This window comes from Limanda limanda, chromosome 14, assembly GCF_963576545.1.
Source record: "Limanda limanda chromosome 14, fLimLim1.1, whole genome shotgun sequence".
In the NCBI taxonomy this organism is placed as follows: Eukaryota; Metazoa; Chordata; class Actinopteri; order Pleuronectiformes; family Pleuronectidae; genus Limanda; species Limanda limanda.
The window spans coordinates 3,005,200-3,024,122 of NC_083649.1; the positions used below are offsets into that span (position 1 = coordinate 3,005,200).

The 18,923-nt window shown below is 41.4% G+C and overlaps 1 protein-coding gene across 1 annotated transcript; it reads right to left on the reverse strand.

Moving 5' to 3' along the window:
* Positions 1-14,214: 14,214 nt before the first annotated feature.
* Positions 14,215-14,721, reverse strand: LOC133019751 (apoptosis regulator BAX-like). The gene has a single exon (XM_061086308.1). The coding sequence runs from the start codon at positions 14,719-14,721 to the stop codon at positions 14,215-14,217; it is 507 nt and encodes a 168-aa protein (XP_060942291.1).
* Positions 14,722-18,923: the final 4,202 nt, after the last annotated feature.

Consider the following 18,923-nt stretch of genomic DNA (forward strand, 5'->3'; position numbering starts at 1 on the left):
GCTATTTTATCATATCAAATAATCAAAGTTCAAAGTGTTTATTAGTCATATATACAGTCCTGTACAATGAAATTCTTACTTTTCCTTGTGCTCCAAAAACCCTGCTATTAGAGTTATAAAAAGTAATAAATAACATAAACATATATCAACGTGACTACAGTATCAATATGCAAAGGATAGTTGTGTTCAGGTCCAGGGTGTCAGGGCCAGTGAGTGTTCCACAGTCTGATGGCAGGTGGATAAAAGCTGGAGGGGGGGGGCGACGCCTTTAATCGGGTTCAGGCAGAACCAACTGTCTGAACCCAAAGGGGGGGGGGGGGTGATTTAGTTGGACGACTGCTTCAATAAACGTTTGACAAGAGTTATCTGACAGAAACATGTTAACAGGAAACCTTAACCCAACTTCCTGTTTCATTAAAATAGAAACCAGCTTGACTCTCACTTCCCCTCCACTCCTTTAATATTGTGCAATAAAAGTTGCTCTTTTCTGATTGAATTCCAGAAGCTGAAAACTTGCATCTCATGAGTTCATACCACATCATGAAATGACTTTCATTTGAAATTGACATTGTGAGGATGATGCTCAGTTGCCTTGAGTCAGGATGGATGTATCTGATCATAAAGACAATAACAGAGTGAAATCATCTGGTCACCTGGTTCTTTTCAAAACTGTAAACATATAACTGCCTGTCCCACTATCATCCCATTATCATAACGAGTTGTGTATTTTGTGTTTTCGGTTTTCAAGGTGGAGGACGACTGAGTTGTTGACACGATGTCAAACTCCAGAACAGCTTGAACTCAGTCGAACCTGTGAACCATGACCAGGGGTCGGCAGCCTTCACTATCAGAAGAGACGTTTTGCCTCTTCCCCCAAATCAAATTTGTCTGGAGCCGCAAAACATATTTGATAACACAGCTTGTAACGTTTTATATACAGTTATACTATATATATTTATATATATGTAAACTATAGTTTGTTGCATTTAGGAAATTATAGAACGACACTAATGAAAGCTGTCGACATTTTATTGCTCTTTTTACCTGTTTCAACAAAGGTAAACACCAAACTCTTATGAAGTGAGGAGAAGAAAATACACAGGCATGTGTAAACCAACTTTGAAATAAATTATACACAGAACTATGCAGGCCTATTTGAGTCCTCCCCATAAATGTGGGAAATATATAAAATAAGAAGCAGCCCTCTGAAATAAATAAAACATATAGCTGCAGCCTAATATCTTAAAAAGAGTCAACATAAAAAAAAGGCCAGTTTGTATTCAACTATGACTGAAGTCTGTTTCAGTGTGCTGTCATCTCTTCTGTTTTCTCCCTGACACACACACACACACACACACACACACACACACACACACACACACACACACACACACACACACACACACACACACACACACACACACACACAGACACACACACACACACACACAGACATTCGCCCGCTCCTGGTATTTCATGATGGTCTGATACGATGATGATTTACTAAATTAAACATGACGTTCCTCAACGTTCACGTTGATCTTATGGAAACTGATTCGTTAAGTTCACTGTTTGTGATAAATATGCACAACATGCACGACGCTGCACAGGGAGCTGCTGCAGAGGAGCTGAAGAGACGCAGGACCCCTGACCCAGACTGACTGGCTGGTCTGAAGAGTAACCAGTACTCGTTAGTAAAGACAATAAGCATAATTTCAATAGTCTTATCTATTTATATCCTTTTAGAGACATTATGCTACTGCTCATCTTTTGCTATTTTATCAAATCAAATAATCAAAGTGTTTATTAGTCATATATACAGTCCTGTACAATGAAATTCTTACTTTGCCTTGTGCTCCAAAAACCCTGCTATTAGTTATAAAAATAAAAAAATAAAATAAAATAAACATATATCAATGTCACTACAGTATAAATATGTGAAGGATAGTTGTGTTCAGGTCCAGTGAGTGTTCCACAACAAACACTAAACCTGTTCTACTGCTGCGTGAGTTGTCTGACTGAAAGATATTAAACTGAGAAATGTGGGAGGAGCGCCTCTGTTCAACTTTATTATCAAACTCAAACTATCACGACACTGATGACATCACATCTTGTGATAGTTGAAATAGTTCAGAGGTGAGTTTGGTGCAATTTGGATATTTAATACATTCAATGTGAATAAAAATTGAACAGAAAAGTGACGCTTGTAATTTTTTATTTCACACAGAAACACTTCAAAGGTGATGATCTCCATCCAAGTAAAAGAACAACATTCATTTTGTTGTAATGCTTCATATTGATCTGAATTATAGAGATTGTTTTTGAAAGATTAATTCGGTTGCTGATCAGATCCTGAAGCAGCCAACATGTAATGTAGAGAAAATAACAGCAGTTCCCTAAATCATTAAAGTTATATAGACCACACACGTGAACAGTAATAAAGCAAATTCAGTTTAATTTGATGGAAAAAAATGATAAATCAGTGAATCAATCTTAATTACTCGTTAGGATTAACATGTTTTTGTATGATTTTCAGGTTTCATTTAACGAAGCCTCTCCCCACAGAAAACAAGCAGCACAGAACAAGGTGTAGCAGGGTCTCACACGACAAGAGCAGGAGCAGAGAGAAAAGGATTCTTGTTTGAATCATCTTCACAGCAACAAGGTGCTGCTCAGAGTCAACAGCTGATGAAGATTCAGAGGGCCATGCAGGTGAAGAAGATGATTAGAAGACCTCCTCTGTGATGAAGACCTCCTCTGTGATGAAGACCTCCTCTGGTCAGAGTCAACTGGTCAGACAACAGCTGATTCAAAGCCGATCCATCCTCCATGTCCTCGAATCCAGAGCAGGAGATCTTTTAAGAAAAAGTCCAGAATCCAAATCAGGAGCTCCATCAATGACTGAGCCATCCCCTTTGACTTGACCATTGTGTATGCCACCTTGCCAACAAAATAGAGTAAACGAACAATCTTCTCCCAGGTGATGCCACCCTGAAACATCACATTCAAGTTCTCCTGAAATATCTCCTTGGCCTTTGCTATTCCGTTATTGAAGTTTTGTACAAGCCCCTTTATGTCATCTTGGATCTCCTCGTCATCCTGTAGTTTTTCACCAATTTCGCAGACCACTGTGAACCCCTTCTTCACAAGCTCTTCCTCCTCCTCATTCTGTACTTCCACAGCATCGAGGGTGAGGAACGAGACATCCTCTAAGGGAATGTCTATCAGATCCTCCTTAACGACCTTCTTGAGCAAGGCCTTTGCTATCCTCTCATCAGAATCCTTGTCTCCACACGCCATGGTGAAAAAGTAAAAGCTTTTTGACAAAAAAACTTCAAGAGAAACTTCTTCAGAGACTCTGCTTCTCTTCAGTGACGCTTAACAAGTGTTCTCAACGCTCCAGTGGGAGGAGCTGTGTGTGTGTGTGTCTGTAAGAGAGAGAGTGACATCCCCCCCCCCCCCCCCGTTGGAGGGGGGGGGGGGTGTGCTCATCACTCCCATCATTCCTGTGTAGTCAAGTGTAGACGCGATATCTGAGTTAATGTGATTTGTTGCCATGGACTCAAACATGTTGTGTATTTTGTGTTTTCGGTTTTCAAGGGTGAGGACGAATGAGTTCTTGACACGATGTCAAACTCCAGAACAGCTTGAACTCAGTGAAGGGAAGTCAAACCAGTAGACCCAGACTGACTGGCTGGTCTGAAGAGTAACCAGCACTCGTTAGTAAAGACAATAAGCATCATTTCAATAGTCTTATCTATTTATATCCTTCAAGAGACATTATGCTACTGCTCATCTTTTGCTATTTTATCATATCAAATAATCAAAGTTCAAAGTGTTTATTAGTCATATATACAGTCCTGTACAATGAAATTCTTACTTTTCCTTGTGCTCCAAAAACCCTGCTATTAGAGTTATAAAAAGTAATAAATAACATAAACATATATCAACGTGACTACAGTATCAATATGTGAAGGATAGTTGTGTTCAGGTCCAGGGTGTCAGGGCCAGTGAGTGTTCCACAGTCTGATGGCAGGTGGATAAAAGCTGGAGGGGGGGGGCGACGCCTTTAATCGGGTTCAGGCAGAACCAACTGTCTGAACCCAAAGGGGGGGGGGGGGTGATTTAGTTGGACGACTGCTTCAATAAACGTTTGACAAGAGTTATCTGACAGAAACATGTTAACAGGAAACCTTAACCCAACTTCCTGTTTCACTAAAATAGAAACCAGCTTGACTCTCACTTCCCCTCCACTCCTTTAATATTGTGCAATAAAAGTTGCTCTTTTCTGATTGAATTCCAGAAGCTGAAAACTTGCATCTCATGAGTTCATACCACATCATGAAATGACTTTCATTTGAAATTGACATTGTGAGGATGATGCTCAGTTGCCTTGAGTCAGGATGGATGTATCTGATCATAAAGACAATAACAGAGTGAAATCATCTGGTCACCTGGTTCTTTTCAAAACTGTAAACATATAACTGCCTGTCCCACTATCATCCCATTGTCATAACGAGTTGTGTATTTTGTGTTTTCGGTTTTCAAGGTGGAGGACGACTGAGTTGTTGACACGATGTCAAACTCCAGATCAGCTTGAACTCAGTCGAACCTGTGAACCATGACCAGGGGTCGGCAGCCTTCACTATCAGAAGAGACGTTTTGCCTCTTCCCCCAAATCAAATTTGTCTGGAGCCGCAAAACATATTTGATAACACAGCTTGTAACGTTTTATATACAGTTATACTATATATATTTATATATATGTAAACTATAGTTTGTTGCATTTATGAAATTATTGAACAACAATAAAGAAAACTGTCGACATTTTATTGCTATTTTTACCTGTTTCAACAAAGGAAAACACCAAACTCTTATGAAGTGAGGAGAAGAAAATACACAGGCATGTGTAAACCAACTTTGAAATAAATTATACACAGAACTATGCAGGCCTATTTGAGTCCTCCACATATGTGTAGGAAATTTATAAAAATAAGAAGTAGCCCTCTGAAATAAATAAAACATATAGCTGCAGCCTAATATCTTAAAAAGAGTCAACATAAAAAAAAGGCCAGTTTGTATTCAATTATGACTGAAGTCTGTTTCAGTGTGCTGTCATCTCTTCTGTTTTCTCCCTGACACACACACACACACACACACACACACACACACACACACACACACACACACACACACACACACACACACACACACACACACACTCGCACGCTCCTGGTATTTCATGATGGTCTGATACGATGATGATTTACTAAATTAAACGTGACGTTCCCCCCCGTTCACGTTCATCTTATGGAAACTGATTCGTTAAGTTCACTGTTCGTGATAAATATGCACAACATGCACGACACATTATCTTTGAAAAATAGCGCAGTCCACTTCCGGATCAGCTCCACTGAGTGATGCACATCCAGCCATGGCAGACTCTTATACGCCAATGAGTGAAGCAGACCTTTAACAATATCCAATGCCACCCGGCGAACAACACAGAGAACAATTAAAATCTTCTCCCGGGTGATTTCCTCCTGAAACATCTCCTGAAGCATCTCCTGAAACTTCTCGTAGGCGTCTTTATTTCTGCCCTCCGTGAAGAGTTGTTCAAGCTCATGCATTTTATCTCTGATCGACTTGGTATCCTTTGCTTTCGCGCAAGCTCCGGGGAGCATTGCGTACAGCTTCTCCACAAGCTTTTTCTCATCCTCATTCTGTACTTCCACAGCATCGGGGGTGAAGGTCAGGAGGTCTCTCAGCTCCTTCTCAAGGACCTTCTTGATCAGGGCGTCTGTTATCCTCTCACTGGAATCCTTGCCTCCATCAGCCATGGTGAAAAATTTAAAGCTTTTTGACAAAGAAACTTCAACAGAAACTTCTTCAGTGACTCTTAACAAGTGTTCTCAACGGTCCAGTCGGAGGAGCTGTGTGTGTCTGTGTGAGAGACATCGATGTTTATAAGCAAGTCGTGGGTCAGATAAGGGGGGTTTCTTGGATCCAGATCAACTTTCTGTTTCAATAAAATAGAAAGGGAGGGGGGGGGGTTAAGGTTTCCTGTTAATATGTTTCAGTCAGATAACTGTTGTCAAATGTTTATTGAAGCAGTCGGCCAACTGAATCACCCCCCCCCCCCCCCACACACACACACATGACTACACAGGAATGAATGGGAGTGATGAGCAAATCCTAGTCTGATGGCAGTTAGATAAATGCTGGAGGGAGGGGGGGGGGCGACACCTTTAATCGGGTTCAGGCAGAACCAACTGTCTGAACCTGAGGGGGGTCGGGGGGGGATGATTAAGTTGGACTGCTCCAATAAACGTTTGACAAGAGTTATCTGACAGAAACATATTAACAGGAAACCTTAACCCCCCCGTCAACTTTCTGTTTCACTAAAATAGAAACCAGTTTGATTCTCAGTTTTAAAAACTCTCCACTTGTTTAATATTGTGCAATAAAAGTTGCTCTTTTCTGATTGAATTCCAGAACCTGAAAACTTGCATCTCATGAGTTCATACCACATCATGAAATGACTTTCATTTGAAATTGACATTGTGAGGATGATGCTCAGTTGCCTTGAGTCAGGATGGATGTATCTGATCATAAAGACAAAAACAGGGTGAAATCATCTGGTCACCTGGTTCTTTTCAAAACTGTAAACATATAACTGCCTGTCCCACTATCATCCCATTATCATAACGAGTTGTGTATTTTGTGTTTTCGGTTTTCAAGGTGGGGGACGACTGAGTTGTTGACACGATGTCAAACTCCAGAACAGCTTGAACTCAGTCGAACCTGTGAACCATGACCAGGGGTCGGCAGCCTTCACTATCAGAAGAGACGTTTTGCCTCTTCTCATCAAATTTGTCTCGAGTCGCAAAACATATTTGATAATACAGCTTGTAAAGTTTTATATATAGTTATACTATGTGTAAACCAACTTTGAAATAAATTATACACAGAACTATGCAGGCCTATTTAAGTCCTCCACATATGTGTAGGAAATTTATAAAATAAGAAGCAGCCCTCTGAAATAAATAAAACATATAGCTGCAGCCAGTGCCGCTGCTAGCCATTTTGGTGCCCTAAGTATGATTCCTTTATGATGCCCCTCCTCCCCCCCGAGAAAAAAACGTTTGTTTCTGCCAGTTTAACATTTTATTAAAACGAAAAAATCTACTTTGTAAACACAGTACACAGAACGGCCAAAACATACATACACACAACTTTTGGGATGTGCAAAATCTTCATAGAAATGTAATAGTCATCCATTAATACAAACTTAAAAGCAGAAGTATACAAGTTAGCAATCTTCTTCAATAAAGCAAAGATTTAGAAGCAGAAAATTCACACAATTTTACTTTACTTGGACTTTACTATGAAAAATCTCCAAATCTCCAAATCTATCCAGTAAAAATGTTTGCTATTCAGTATGTAGGTAGTCAGAGAGGTCCTGAACACAGGCATGTCAGTCTCTCTCTGAACTTATTGAGCAAAGTGTTTTTACAGTACTTTGAAGTGTCCTGTAATGATCTATTTTCTACAGTGAAAATCCTGAAATTAACTATTCCACAGTTAAAATGTTGGACTTTAATTTGAAAAAATCTCCAAATCTATCCAGTAAAAATGTTTGCTATTCAGTATGTAGGTAAAGACACTATGTAGAACAGCTTAAACACACACAATCAAGTATTGAGAAAATCTTCACAGCTTTGCTGACTTTGTAAACATTATGTAGAATAGCCAACACACACTATACATTTGAAAGTGCAAACTTTTCTACAGTAAACAGAATCGTATCAAAATAAACCAGACATGTTTTTCCCAAATTCAATGTTACTTTGAATAAACTACATTAAATAATCATCAATAAGTACACGCACCATCGTACATTTTTTGAGCAATTAAATATATCTCTTGTTCTGCCTGTTTTGTGATATAAATGCCTAAAAGGTGCCTAATATTTCTTTACTGAAATAATATCGGCATTATAATTGTAAGCTATTTTATTTAATGACGTTATTGTTGAGGGGTTGATTTGTATTTCCTGTTCTAAGCGGGTTGTTGGTAGTGACTCTTATTTTGAAAGGGGGTTTTAAAGGAAGTGGGTTCTGTGATGAGTGAAGTTGTTAAATGAACGGAGAATAAACGTGTGTTCTGTCCCGAGCCCATGACCTGCTCTCGTGTCCCTTGTCTGCTGAGGCCGGACCTATGATACAACCAAACGCTCGGCTACATAATTATTATAACTATGATGAGACCAGAGGAACTGGGTGTTTCCACTGATAAGAAGCAGCTGGTCAGTCACTGACCAGCTGCTTCACGTGAACGAGCTCTGATCTCACTGTATCTGAGCGAGTGAGTGGGGCGGGGGGGGGGGGCGACGCCCTGGGGCCTGTGTGTGCGCGCTATCTGAGAATACACACACACACACACACACACACACACACACACACATTGGCCCGTTCCCGTTATTTCATGATGGTCTGACACGATGATGATTTACTAAATGAACGTGACGTTCCCCCCCGTTCACGTTCACCTTAAGGAAACTGATTCGTTAAGTTCACTGTTTGTGATAAATATGCACAACATGCACGACACTGCACAGGGAGCTGCTGACATACATCATGTGACCTCACCCTCCACAACCATCTATAATACACACCCATCATCCCCTTTGCTCGCACGGCTGCTGCAGTACTGCTACCAGTTCAGGCTGGTCTCATCAAAACTTTGTATGAAATGCTACTAAAAGTAATGCACTAGAATTCGTATGAATTCCACTAAATCGTGAGTCAGGAGGCTGGGGACAGGTGACCTATGTGCTTCTCTCTCTTCGTGAAAACAAAAAACATGGCGGACATTCATCTTACCCTAACCCTAATATGAAAAATAAATATGAACTCTGCACCACGGGGATTCAGCAGGGTGACAGCCGCAGGAAGTAAACGTTCCTGAACCTGCTGGTCCGGGAACGGAGGACCCTGTAGCGCCTCCCAGAGGGGAGGAGGGTAACAGTCTGAGGCTGGGGTGTGAGAAATTGGGTAGTTAATGAACAAAGATGTCTCTAACTTGGTCCAAAGTAAAACATATGATTGTGTATAAAGCAAACATACATATTTTGACCATATTTGGCCATTTAATTCCACTTCAAACATATTGGACAGATTTGGTCCAGCTTGGACCTCGATGGGGTCTGAGAAGAAACACCTGAGAGGGCCTGTGTTTGGAGCAAGATGAAATCCAAACTTTGTCGTGGGACAAAAGCAAATACATCTTCGTTAAGATCTTGACCTCGGGAGTAACATTATGTCAGTGGGAAAATTGTGGATGGCTCTTGCTCCTCAGGGATGACCTTGAACCTTGCACCAGAGTCAGTTTTGATGGCTTAAAGGATGGAAACTAAATATGCAACAGACATGGTATGAACTGTTTTGGAAAGGTCTTGAACTCCACTACCATAGCCCAATGCAAACCTATGGGGGGCGCCACTGAGGTGGGCCAAAACCTTGAAAAAACTAGATTTTACCGTTTTATGAGTAAGAAAAACTAAATCTGACTAAACAGGTGTTTTTCTCAAACCAAAAAACTAGTGCTGTCAGTTAAGCAGTTCGTGAAGCAGCCGGTCAGTCACTGACCAGCTGCTTAACGAGAACGTGCTCTGATCTCACTGTATCTCTGAGCGAGTGAGCGGGGCGGGGAGCGGAGCCCCGGGGGCCTGTGTGTGTGTGTGTGTGTGTGTGTGTGTGTGTGTGTGTGTGTGTGTGTGTGTGTGTTCTCAGAAAGAGAGATGTTGATGTTAATAGATGAGTCATAAGTCAGGTGAGGCAGGTTTCTTGGATCCATATCAACTTTCTCTCTCACTAAAATACCAGTTTGATTCTCAGTTCGTTTAACCCTCTACTCGTTTAATATTGTGCAATAAATTGTTCTGATTTGAAGAATGAACAGAACACATTTACAAACACAAAGAGATTTAAATGATGTGATATAAATAAGAGTGTGTTTGGGGCTGAGACCTCCTTGTGATGTCATCACCGTTGAAAGGGGTCATAACCACATGTATAGGGAACTGCCCACTGAGTCACTGGAGGTGATTGTTGTGACCGAGGAAATGTTCAGGACCTGAGTGTCTCAGCTGGTCTGGACCAGGACTCTGATACGGAGACTGGCTTGACTGGTGAGGGGGGGGGGGGGTTGTCGCAGCCAATCACTGAAATAACAGGTGGCAACCACTGTGAACCCGAACTGTGAACGAGGGAGACAGGAAAAGTCTTCCTGACTGAACTTGACATCTGTGTGGTTGAGACAAAGTACAGAACATGGACACATTACAAACTAAACATGCGGCCAAAACATTTGTCATGAAAAAGTAAATTCTAATTTTGTGGCAGGAATAGCTTTAGATGAATCAACATATTTAAGACTTTACTTTCATGTTTTAAGGCCTTAAATTTAATTTAATTTGAAACTTTGACGTGTTTACAGTGTTTATAATCCACGTCTGAACTGCAGCTTCATACAGACACCAGACTTGCATCAATGTTTAAATATCTTCCTGTGGAATAAAGCAAAGTTAATGTGATTTGTTGCCATGGACTCAAACATGTTGTGTATTTTTTGTTTTCGGTTTTCAAGGGTGAGGACGAATGAGTTCTTGACACGATGTCAAACTCCAGAACGGCTTGAACTCAGTGAAGTGAAGTCAAACCAGTAGAACCAGACTGACTGGCTGGTCTGAAGAGTAACCAGCACTCGTTAGTAAAGACAATAAGCATCAATTCAATAGTCTTATCTATTTATATCGTTTTAGAGACATTGTGCTACTGCTCGTCTTTTGCTATTTTATCAAATCAAATAATCAAAGTTCAAACTGTTTTATTCGTCATATATGCAGTTCGGTACAATGAAGTTTGGAGCCTAGACGCCGAACACTGAACCTGTTCTACTGCTGCATTAAACGTTTGAGTGTGAGTTGTCTGACTGAAACATATTAACAGGAAACCTAAGCCATCATCCCACATCAGAGCTGAGTTTGGTGCAATTTGGACATTAGATACATTCAATGTGAATAAAAATAGAACAAAAAAGTGACGATTGTAATTTTTTATTTCACACAGAAACACTTCAAAGATGATGATCTCCATCCAAGTAAAAGAACAACATTCATTTTGTTGTAATGCTTCATATTGATCTGAATTACAGAGATTGTTTTTTGAAGATTAAGTCGGTTGCTGATCAGATCCTGAAGCAGCCAACATGTAATGTAGAGAAAATAACAGCAGTTCCCTAAATCATTAAAGTTATATAGACCACACACGTGAACAGTAATAAAGCAAATTCAGTTTGGAAAAAAATGATTAATCAGTGAATCAATCTTAATTACTCAGTAGGATTAATATGTTTTTGTATGATTTTCAGGTTTCATTTAACGAAGCCTCTCCCCACAGAAAACAAGCAGCACAGAACAAGGTGTAGCAGGGTCTCACAAGACAAGAGCAGGAGCAGAGAGAAAAGGATTCTTGTTTGAATCATCTTCACAGCAACAAGGTGCGGCTCAGAGTCAACAGCTGATGAAGATTCAGAGGGCCAAGCAGGTGAAGAAGATGATTAGAAGACCTCCTCTGACTGAACACAACAGCAGATCCATCCTCCTTGTTCCAGAATCCAGCCCAGGAGATTATTTTTGAAAAAGTCCAAAGTCCAATTCAGGATATGCTTCACTGACGCACACAGAGCCGTCATGCTGTCTACCATTATGCCTGCAACCTTGCCAACAACATAGAGTAAACTAACAATCTTTCCCCAGGTGATGTCAGCCTGAAACAGCTCATGAAACATTTCCTTAAACGTCTTGTTGGCTTTTTCAACACTGCTCAGCTTGAAGTTTTGGGCAAGCCACGCTATTCTATCTTGGATCTTCTTGTCATCGTTTAATTTCTCACCAATTTCGCGGACCACTGCGCTCAGCTCCTCCACAAACTCTTTCTTCTGCTTATTTAGTACTTCCACACCATCGTCCTCTAGGGGTCTATCGTTTAGCTCCTCCTTAATGATCTTCCTGATCAGGGCTTCTGTTATGGTCTCATCATACTCCTTGCCTCCACACGCCATTGTGAAAAAATTAAAGCTTTTTGATCAAAAACTTCAGGAGAAACTTCTTCAGAGACTCTGCTTCTCTTCAGTGACGCTTAACAAGTGTTCTCAACGGTCCAGTCGGAGGAGCTGTGTGTGTGTGTGTGTGTGTGTGTGTGTGTGTGTGTGTGTTCTCAGAAAGAGAGATGTTGATGTTAATAGATGAGTCATAAGTCAGGTGAGGCAGGTTTCTTGGATCCAGATCAACTTTCTCTCTCACTAAAATACCAGTTTGATTCTCAGTTCGTTTAACCCTCTACTCGTTTAATATTGTGCAATAAATTGTTCTGATTTGAAGAATGAACAGAACACATTTCCAAACACAAAGAGATTTAAATGATGTGATATAAATAAGAGTGTGTTTGGGGCTGAGACCCCCTTGTGATGTCATCACCGTTGAAAGGGGTCATAACCACATGTATAGGGAACTGCCCACTGAGACACTGGAGGTGATTGTTGTGACCGAGGAAATGTTCAGGACCTGAGTGTCTCAGCTGGTCTGGACCAGGACTCTGACACGGAGACTGGTTTGACTGGTGAGGGGGGGGGGGGGGGGGTTCGCAGCCAATCACTGAAATAACAGCTGACAACCACTGTGAACCCGAACTGTGAACGAAGGAGACAGAGAAAGTCTTCCTGACTGAACTTGACATCTGTGTGGTTGAGACAAAGTACAGAACATGGACACATTACAAACTAAACATGCGGCCAAAACATTTGTCATGAAAAAGTAAACCCTAATTTCAAAGTGTGACAGGAATAGCTTTAGATGAATGTCAACATATTTAAGACTGTACATTGTACTTTCATCTTTTAAGGCCTTAAATTTAATTTAATTTGAAACTTTGACGTGTTTACAGTGTTTATAATCCACGTCTGAACTGCAGCTTCATACAGACACGAGACTTGCATCAATGTTTAAATATCTTCCTGTGGAATAAAGCAAAGTTAATGTGATTTGTTGCCATGGACTCAAACATGTTGTGTATTTTTTGTTTTCGGTTTTCAAGGGTGAGGACGAATGAGTTCTTGACACGATGTCAAACTCCAGAACGGCTTGAACTCAGTGAAGTGAAGTCAAACCAGTAGACCCAGACTGACTGGCTGGTCTGAAGAGTAACCAGCACTCGTTAGTAAAGACAATAAGCATCAATTCAATAGTCTTATCTATTTATATCGTTTTAGAGACATTGTGCTACTGCTCATCTTTTGCTATTTTATCAAATCAAATAATCAAAGTTCAAACTGTTTTATTCGTCATATATGCAGTTCGGTACAATGAAGTTTGGAGCCTAGACGCCGAACACTAAACCTGTTCTACTGCTGCATTAAACGTTTGAGTGTGAGTTGTCTGACTGAAACATATTAACAGGAAACCTAAGCCATCATCCCACATCAGAGCTGAGTTTGGTGCAATTTGGACATTAGATACATTCAATGTGAATAAAAATAGAACAAAAAAGTGACGATTGTAATTTTTTATTTCACACAGAAACACTTCAAAGATGATGATCTCCATCCAAGTAAAAGAACAACATTCATTTTGTTGAAATGCTTCATATTGATCTGAATTACAGAGATTGTTTTTGAAGATTAAGTCGGTTGCTGATCAGATCCTGAAGCAGCCAACATGTAATGTAGAGAAAATAACAGCAGTTCCCTAAATCATTAAAGTTATATAGACCACACACGTGAACAGTAATAAAGCAAATTCAGTTTGATTTGATGGAAAAAAATTATTAATAATAGAATCAATCTTAATAACTCGGTAGGATTAACATGTTTTTGTATGATTTTCAGGTTTCATTTAACGATGCCTCTCCCCACAGAAAACAAGCAGCACAGAACAAGGTGTAGCAGGGTCTCACAAGACAAGAGCAGGAGCAGAGAGAAAAGGATTCTTGTTTGAATCATCTTCACAGCAACAAGGTGCGGCTCAGAGTCAACAGCTGATGAAGATTCAGAGGGCCATGCAGGTGAAGAAGATGATTAGAAGACCTCCTCTGTGATGAAGACCTCCTCTGTGATGAAGACCTCTTCTGGGATGAAGGTCTCCTCTGTGAGAGCTCATGACAGAACCGAACAGCAGATCCATCCTCCTTGTTCAAGAATCCAGCCCAGGAGAGCATTTTTGAAAAAGTCCAGAGTCCACTTCAGGATCAGCTTCACATATGGATACAGAGCCGTCATTATGCCTATTGTGCCTAACACCTTGCCAACAACATAGAGTGAAATAACAATCTTCTCCCAGGTGATGCCACCGCGAAACATCTCCTTAAACATCTCCTTAAACATCTGGTTGGCCTCTTCAACTTCGCCCTGCTGGAAGTGTTTTTCAATCCCCTTTATGTCATCTTGGATCTCCTTGTCTTCCTTTAGTTTGTCACCAATTTTTTGGACCACTGCGCGGATCTTCTTCACAACCGCTTTCTCCTGCTCATTCTGTACTTCCACAGCATCGAGGGTGAGGGACGAGACGTCCTCTAAGGGTCTGTCTTTCAGCTCCTCCTCAATGCCCATCGTGATCAGGACCTCTGTTATCCTCTCATCAGACACCTTGCCTTCACACGCCATGGTTAAAAAACAAAAGCTTTTTGACAAAAAAACTTCAAGAGAAACTTCTTCAGAGACTCTGCTTCTCTTCAGTGACGCTTCACAAGTGTTCTCAACGGTCCAGTCGGAGGAGCTGTGTGTGTCTGTGTGAGAGATGTTGATGTTGGTAGATGAGTCATAGGTCAGGTGAGGCGGGTTTCTTGGAACCAGATCAACTTTCTCCTTCACTAAAATACTAGTTAGATTCTCAGTTTGATTAACCCTCCACTGTTTAATATTGTGCAATAAAGAGATTTAATTGATGTGATATAAATAAGAGCATGTTTGGGGTTTAGACCCCCTTGTGATGTCATCACCGTTGAAACCACATGTATAGGAAACTGCCCACTGGAGATTGTTGTGAACGAGGAAATGTTCAGAGCTCTGACACAGAGACTGGTTTGACTGGTGTGGGGGGGGGGGGGGGGGGGGGTGCGCAGCCAATCACTGAAATGACAGCTGACAACCACAGAGAGGAGAACAGACACAATATGATTGGATGACTGTGAACACGAACTGTGAACAAAGGAGAGAGAGAAAGTCTTCCTGACTGAACATGACATTTACTGTGTGTTTGAGTACAGAATGGACACATTACAAACTAAACATGCGGCCAAAACATTCCTCCTAAAAAAGGAAACCCTAATTTAAAGTGTGGCAGGAATAGCTTTAAAAGAATGTTAACATAATTAAGACTCTACATAGTATTTTAAGGTTTTAACGCCTTAAATTCTGATAATTTAATTTGAAACTTTTACATGTTTACAGTGTTTATAATCCACGTCTGAACTGCAGCTTCATACAGACACGAGACTGGCATCAATAATTTAACATGTTTCTGTGGAATAAAACAAAGTTAATGTGATTTGTTGCCATGGACTCAAACATGTTGTGTATTTTTTGTGTTTTCAAGGTGGAGGACGACTGAGTTCTTGACACGATGTCAAATTCCAGAACAGCTTGAACTCAGTGAAGGGAAGTCAAACCAGTAGAACCAGACTGACTGGCTGGTCTGAAGAGTTACCAGCACTCGTTAGTAAGGACAATAAACATCATTTCAATAGTCTTATCTATTTATATCCTTTTAGAGACATTATGCTACTGCTCATCTTTTGCTATTTTATCATATAAAATAATCAAAGTGTTTTATTCGTCATACATACAGTCCTGTACAATGCAATTCTTACTTTGCCGTGTGCTCCAAAAACATATATCAACGTAACTACAGTATAAATATGTGAAGCATAGTTGTGTCAGGGCCAGTGAGTGTTCAACAGTCTGATGGCAGGTGGATAATCATGTGACTTACATCATGTGACCTCACCCTGCACAACCATATATAATACACACCCAGTTTATCAGGTGGCCTATTTCACCTGAGTGTCAGGGCCGGCAGAATGGCAGGCGTGAACCCAACAGCAACGACACTGAAGCAGAGTGGGAATGAGCAAAGTTCTGGGTTTATTAAACGTAGCAGGGGTCAGGAGCCAGGCAGTCAGTCCGGTTACAAACAGATCTGACAAGGAGCAGGCAAAAGGGAAGTCCAGGGAAATAGCAGGCAGGTCCCGATGGGGATCGGGCAGAAGATAAGTCAGGAGGAAAAACACTGGAAGGTCAGGTATGAACACAATAAACGATCTTGCAGAGGACAAAGGAAACAGGCAGGCAGATATACTGGGGAGACTAATGATTAGATGGAAGACAGGTGTGTCTGTGGGTGGGGCCGGTGAAGGGATCTGAGGAACGAGGAAGTGCAGAGCAGGAGGGGAGTGGCTGAGTTCTGAAATGACAAATGGATTAGTATGCAAAACTTATGATAGGACAAATGAAAATATTAATAAGAGGGTGGATTCGTGACACTGAGAGACATTTGCCATGATCCCCTTTGCTCGTACTGCTGCTGCTGCAGTACTGCTTCCAGTTGCTTCAGCCCCTCCCCCCCCCTTGTAGTCATGTGACGGACAGATTAAGTTGGAGGCTAGACGCGCCGACAGCTAAACCTGTTCTACTGCTGCGTGAGTTGTCTGACTGAAACATATTAAACTGAGAACTGTGGGAGGAGCGCCACTGTTCAACTTTATTATCAAACTCAAACTATGAAGACACTGATGACATCAAATCTTGTGATGGTTGAAATAGTTCAGAGCTGAGTTTGATGCAATTTGGACATTCGATACATTCAATGTGAACAAAAATATTAGTTTCCACATCCCAGTGTTGTCTTGTCGCCTATTTGACTTTATATGAAAATGTTTACAGACGTTATAAAGAAGTAAGAAGCATTTTCTTATCGTCTTCCATTACAGCTTCATCTTAGCATTGCTAACGCATCGCACGGCGAACACGGCTGCATGCAGAGGATTTACTGCGTCGGGTTTTGTTCAGGCTCACACGGGTTGTTGGTCTGACATTCAGTTTGAAAAGTCCTCGGCAATGACTTTATTAAAACTAAACTTCCAGAACTTTGTCTGTTGAAGCTGGTGATTCCATGTTCTGTTTTAGAAAGAGTAATATCGGATGAATCAATGGGTCTTGATCATAGACTGTAAATTAAAATGGATGTAAACTCCGGCTTCTTAAAGTGAAGCCAACCCTGAAGCCTGTCTTCTCTCTCTGACCAGCAGGGGGCGACTCCACTGGTAGTTTCTATAGAAAGTGTCTCTACTTCTCACTTTATAACGTCAGGAAACATGAAGGAGATAATGTCTCAGTCTCTAGTTTCAAGTCTCCACAGTGTGATTGACAGCTAGTACCGTCTAATAGGTGCAGGTGAAGGTGGGAGTTAAACTTATGGCAGTTCACAAACTCTGTCCTCAGCAGTAACGGATCACATGTTAGAAAACCAAGTTGAATTTAAACCTCCTCTCCGGTGGTGAGAGCAGAACCAGCTGCTGACACAAACCCTCCCTGGACCAGATCTCCTCATTCTGTGGAGATAAAGTTATTATTCTGACCTCACTTGTGTCCTTGTCGAGTTCAGCCAACCTGTTTCTTTTCCCATCATCTCTCCAGGTGAAGTTCCTGAGTTAACAGACGTTTTGCTTCTTCAGTCGAGTTTAGAATTCCTCCAGTAAACTACCGAACTATAACTCAACTTGTGTTAATCTCTGTCCGAAGCCAGATATAACGAACCGAGCCCGACCCGATCACGGTGTTTTACCTGGATTACAGACATGTGAGCGAACCGGATCCAAACCCAAACCTCATTTCACAATTGTCCCTGTCGTTTCTGCTGGACTCTTACATTACATTACATTACATTTCATTTAGCTGACGCTTTTATCCAAAGCGACTTACAATAAGTGCATCAACCCTGAGGGAACAAAACTACAAAGTGCTATAAGTAAGTGCCATTTTAGTGCTACCAAAGTGTTAGTTTCAAAAGTGGTTAGTGTGTTTTTTTTAGTTTTTTTTTTTATTCAAGGTACAGTCGGAAGAGGTGTGTTTTTAGTTTTCGGCGGAAGATGTGTAAACTTTCAGATGTCCGGATGTCGAGTGGGAGCTCATTCCACCATTTAGGAGCTAGGACAGCAAACAGTCGTGATTTTGATGAGTGTTTAGCTCGCAGTGAAGGAGCAACGAGTCGTTTAGCTGAAGCAGAGCGGAGTGAACGTGCTGGTGTGTAGTGTTTGACCATGTCCTGGATGTAAACTGGACCTGATCTGTTCACAGAATGGTATGCGAGTACTAGTGTTTTGAACCGGATGCGGGCAGCCACTGGTAGCCAGTGTAGGGAGCGGAGGAGCGGAGTAGTGCGAGTGAATTTAGGTTAAAAACCAGTCGAGCTGCTGCATTCTGGATGAGCTGCAAAGGTCGGATGGCAGTAGCAGGTAGACCTGCCAGGAGGGAGTTACAGTAGTTGAGGCGTGAGATGACCAGGGCCTGGACCAGAACCTGCACCGCCTTCTGAGTGAGAAGGGGGCGTATTCTCCGGATGTTGTAAAGCATGAATCTACAGGACCGGGTTGTTGCAGAAATGTTGGCAGAAAGGGAGAGTTGGCAGTCGAGTGTCACACCCAGGTTCCTAGCAGTCTGAGTGGGGGTCAGCACGGAGTTGTCAAAGTTAATAGTCAGGTCATGGGTGGGAGAGTTTGTCCCTGGAAGGAAAAGTAGTTCAGTCTTGTCAAGGTTAATCTTCAGGTGGTGAGCGGTCATCCACGATTCGTGCTGCTACCTGTGTTTCT

Coding starts and splice junctions, on each gene's coding strand:
- LOC133019751 (XM_061086308.1), bottom strand. CDS start 14,721: ATGGCGTGTGAAGGCAAGGTGTCTGATGAGAGGATAACAGAGGTCCTG.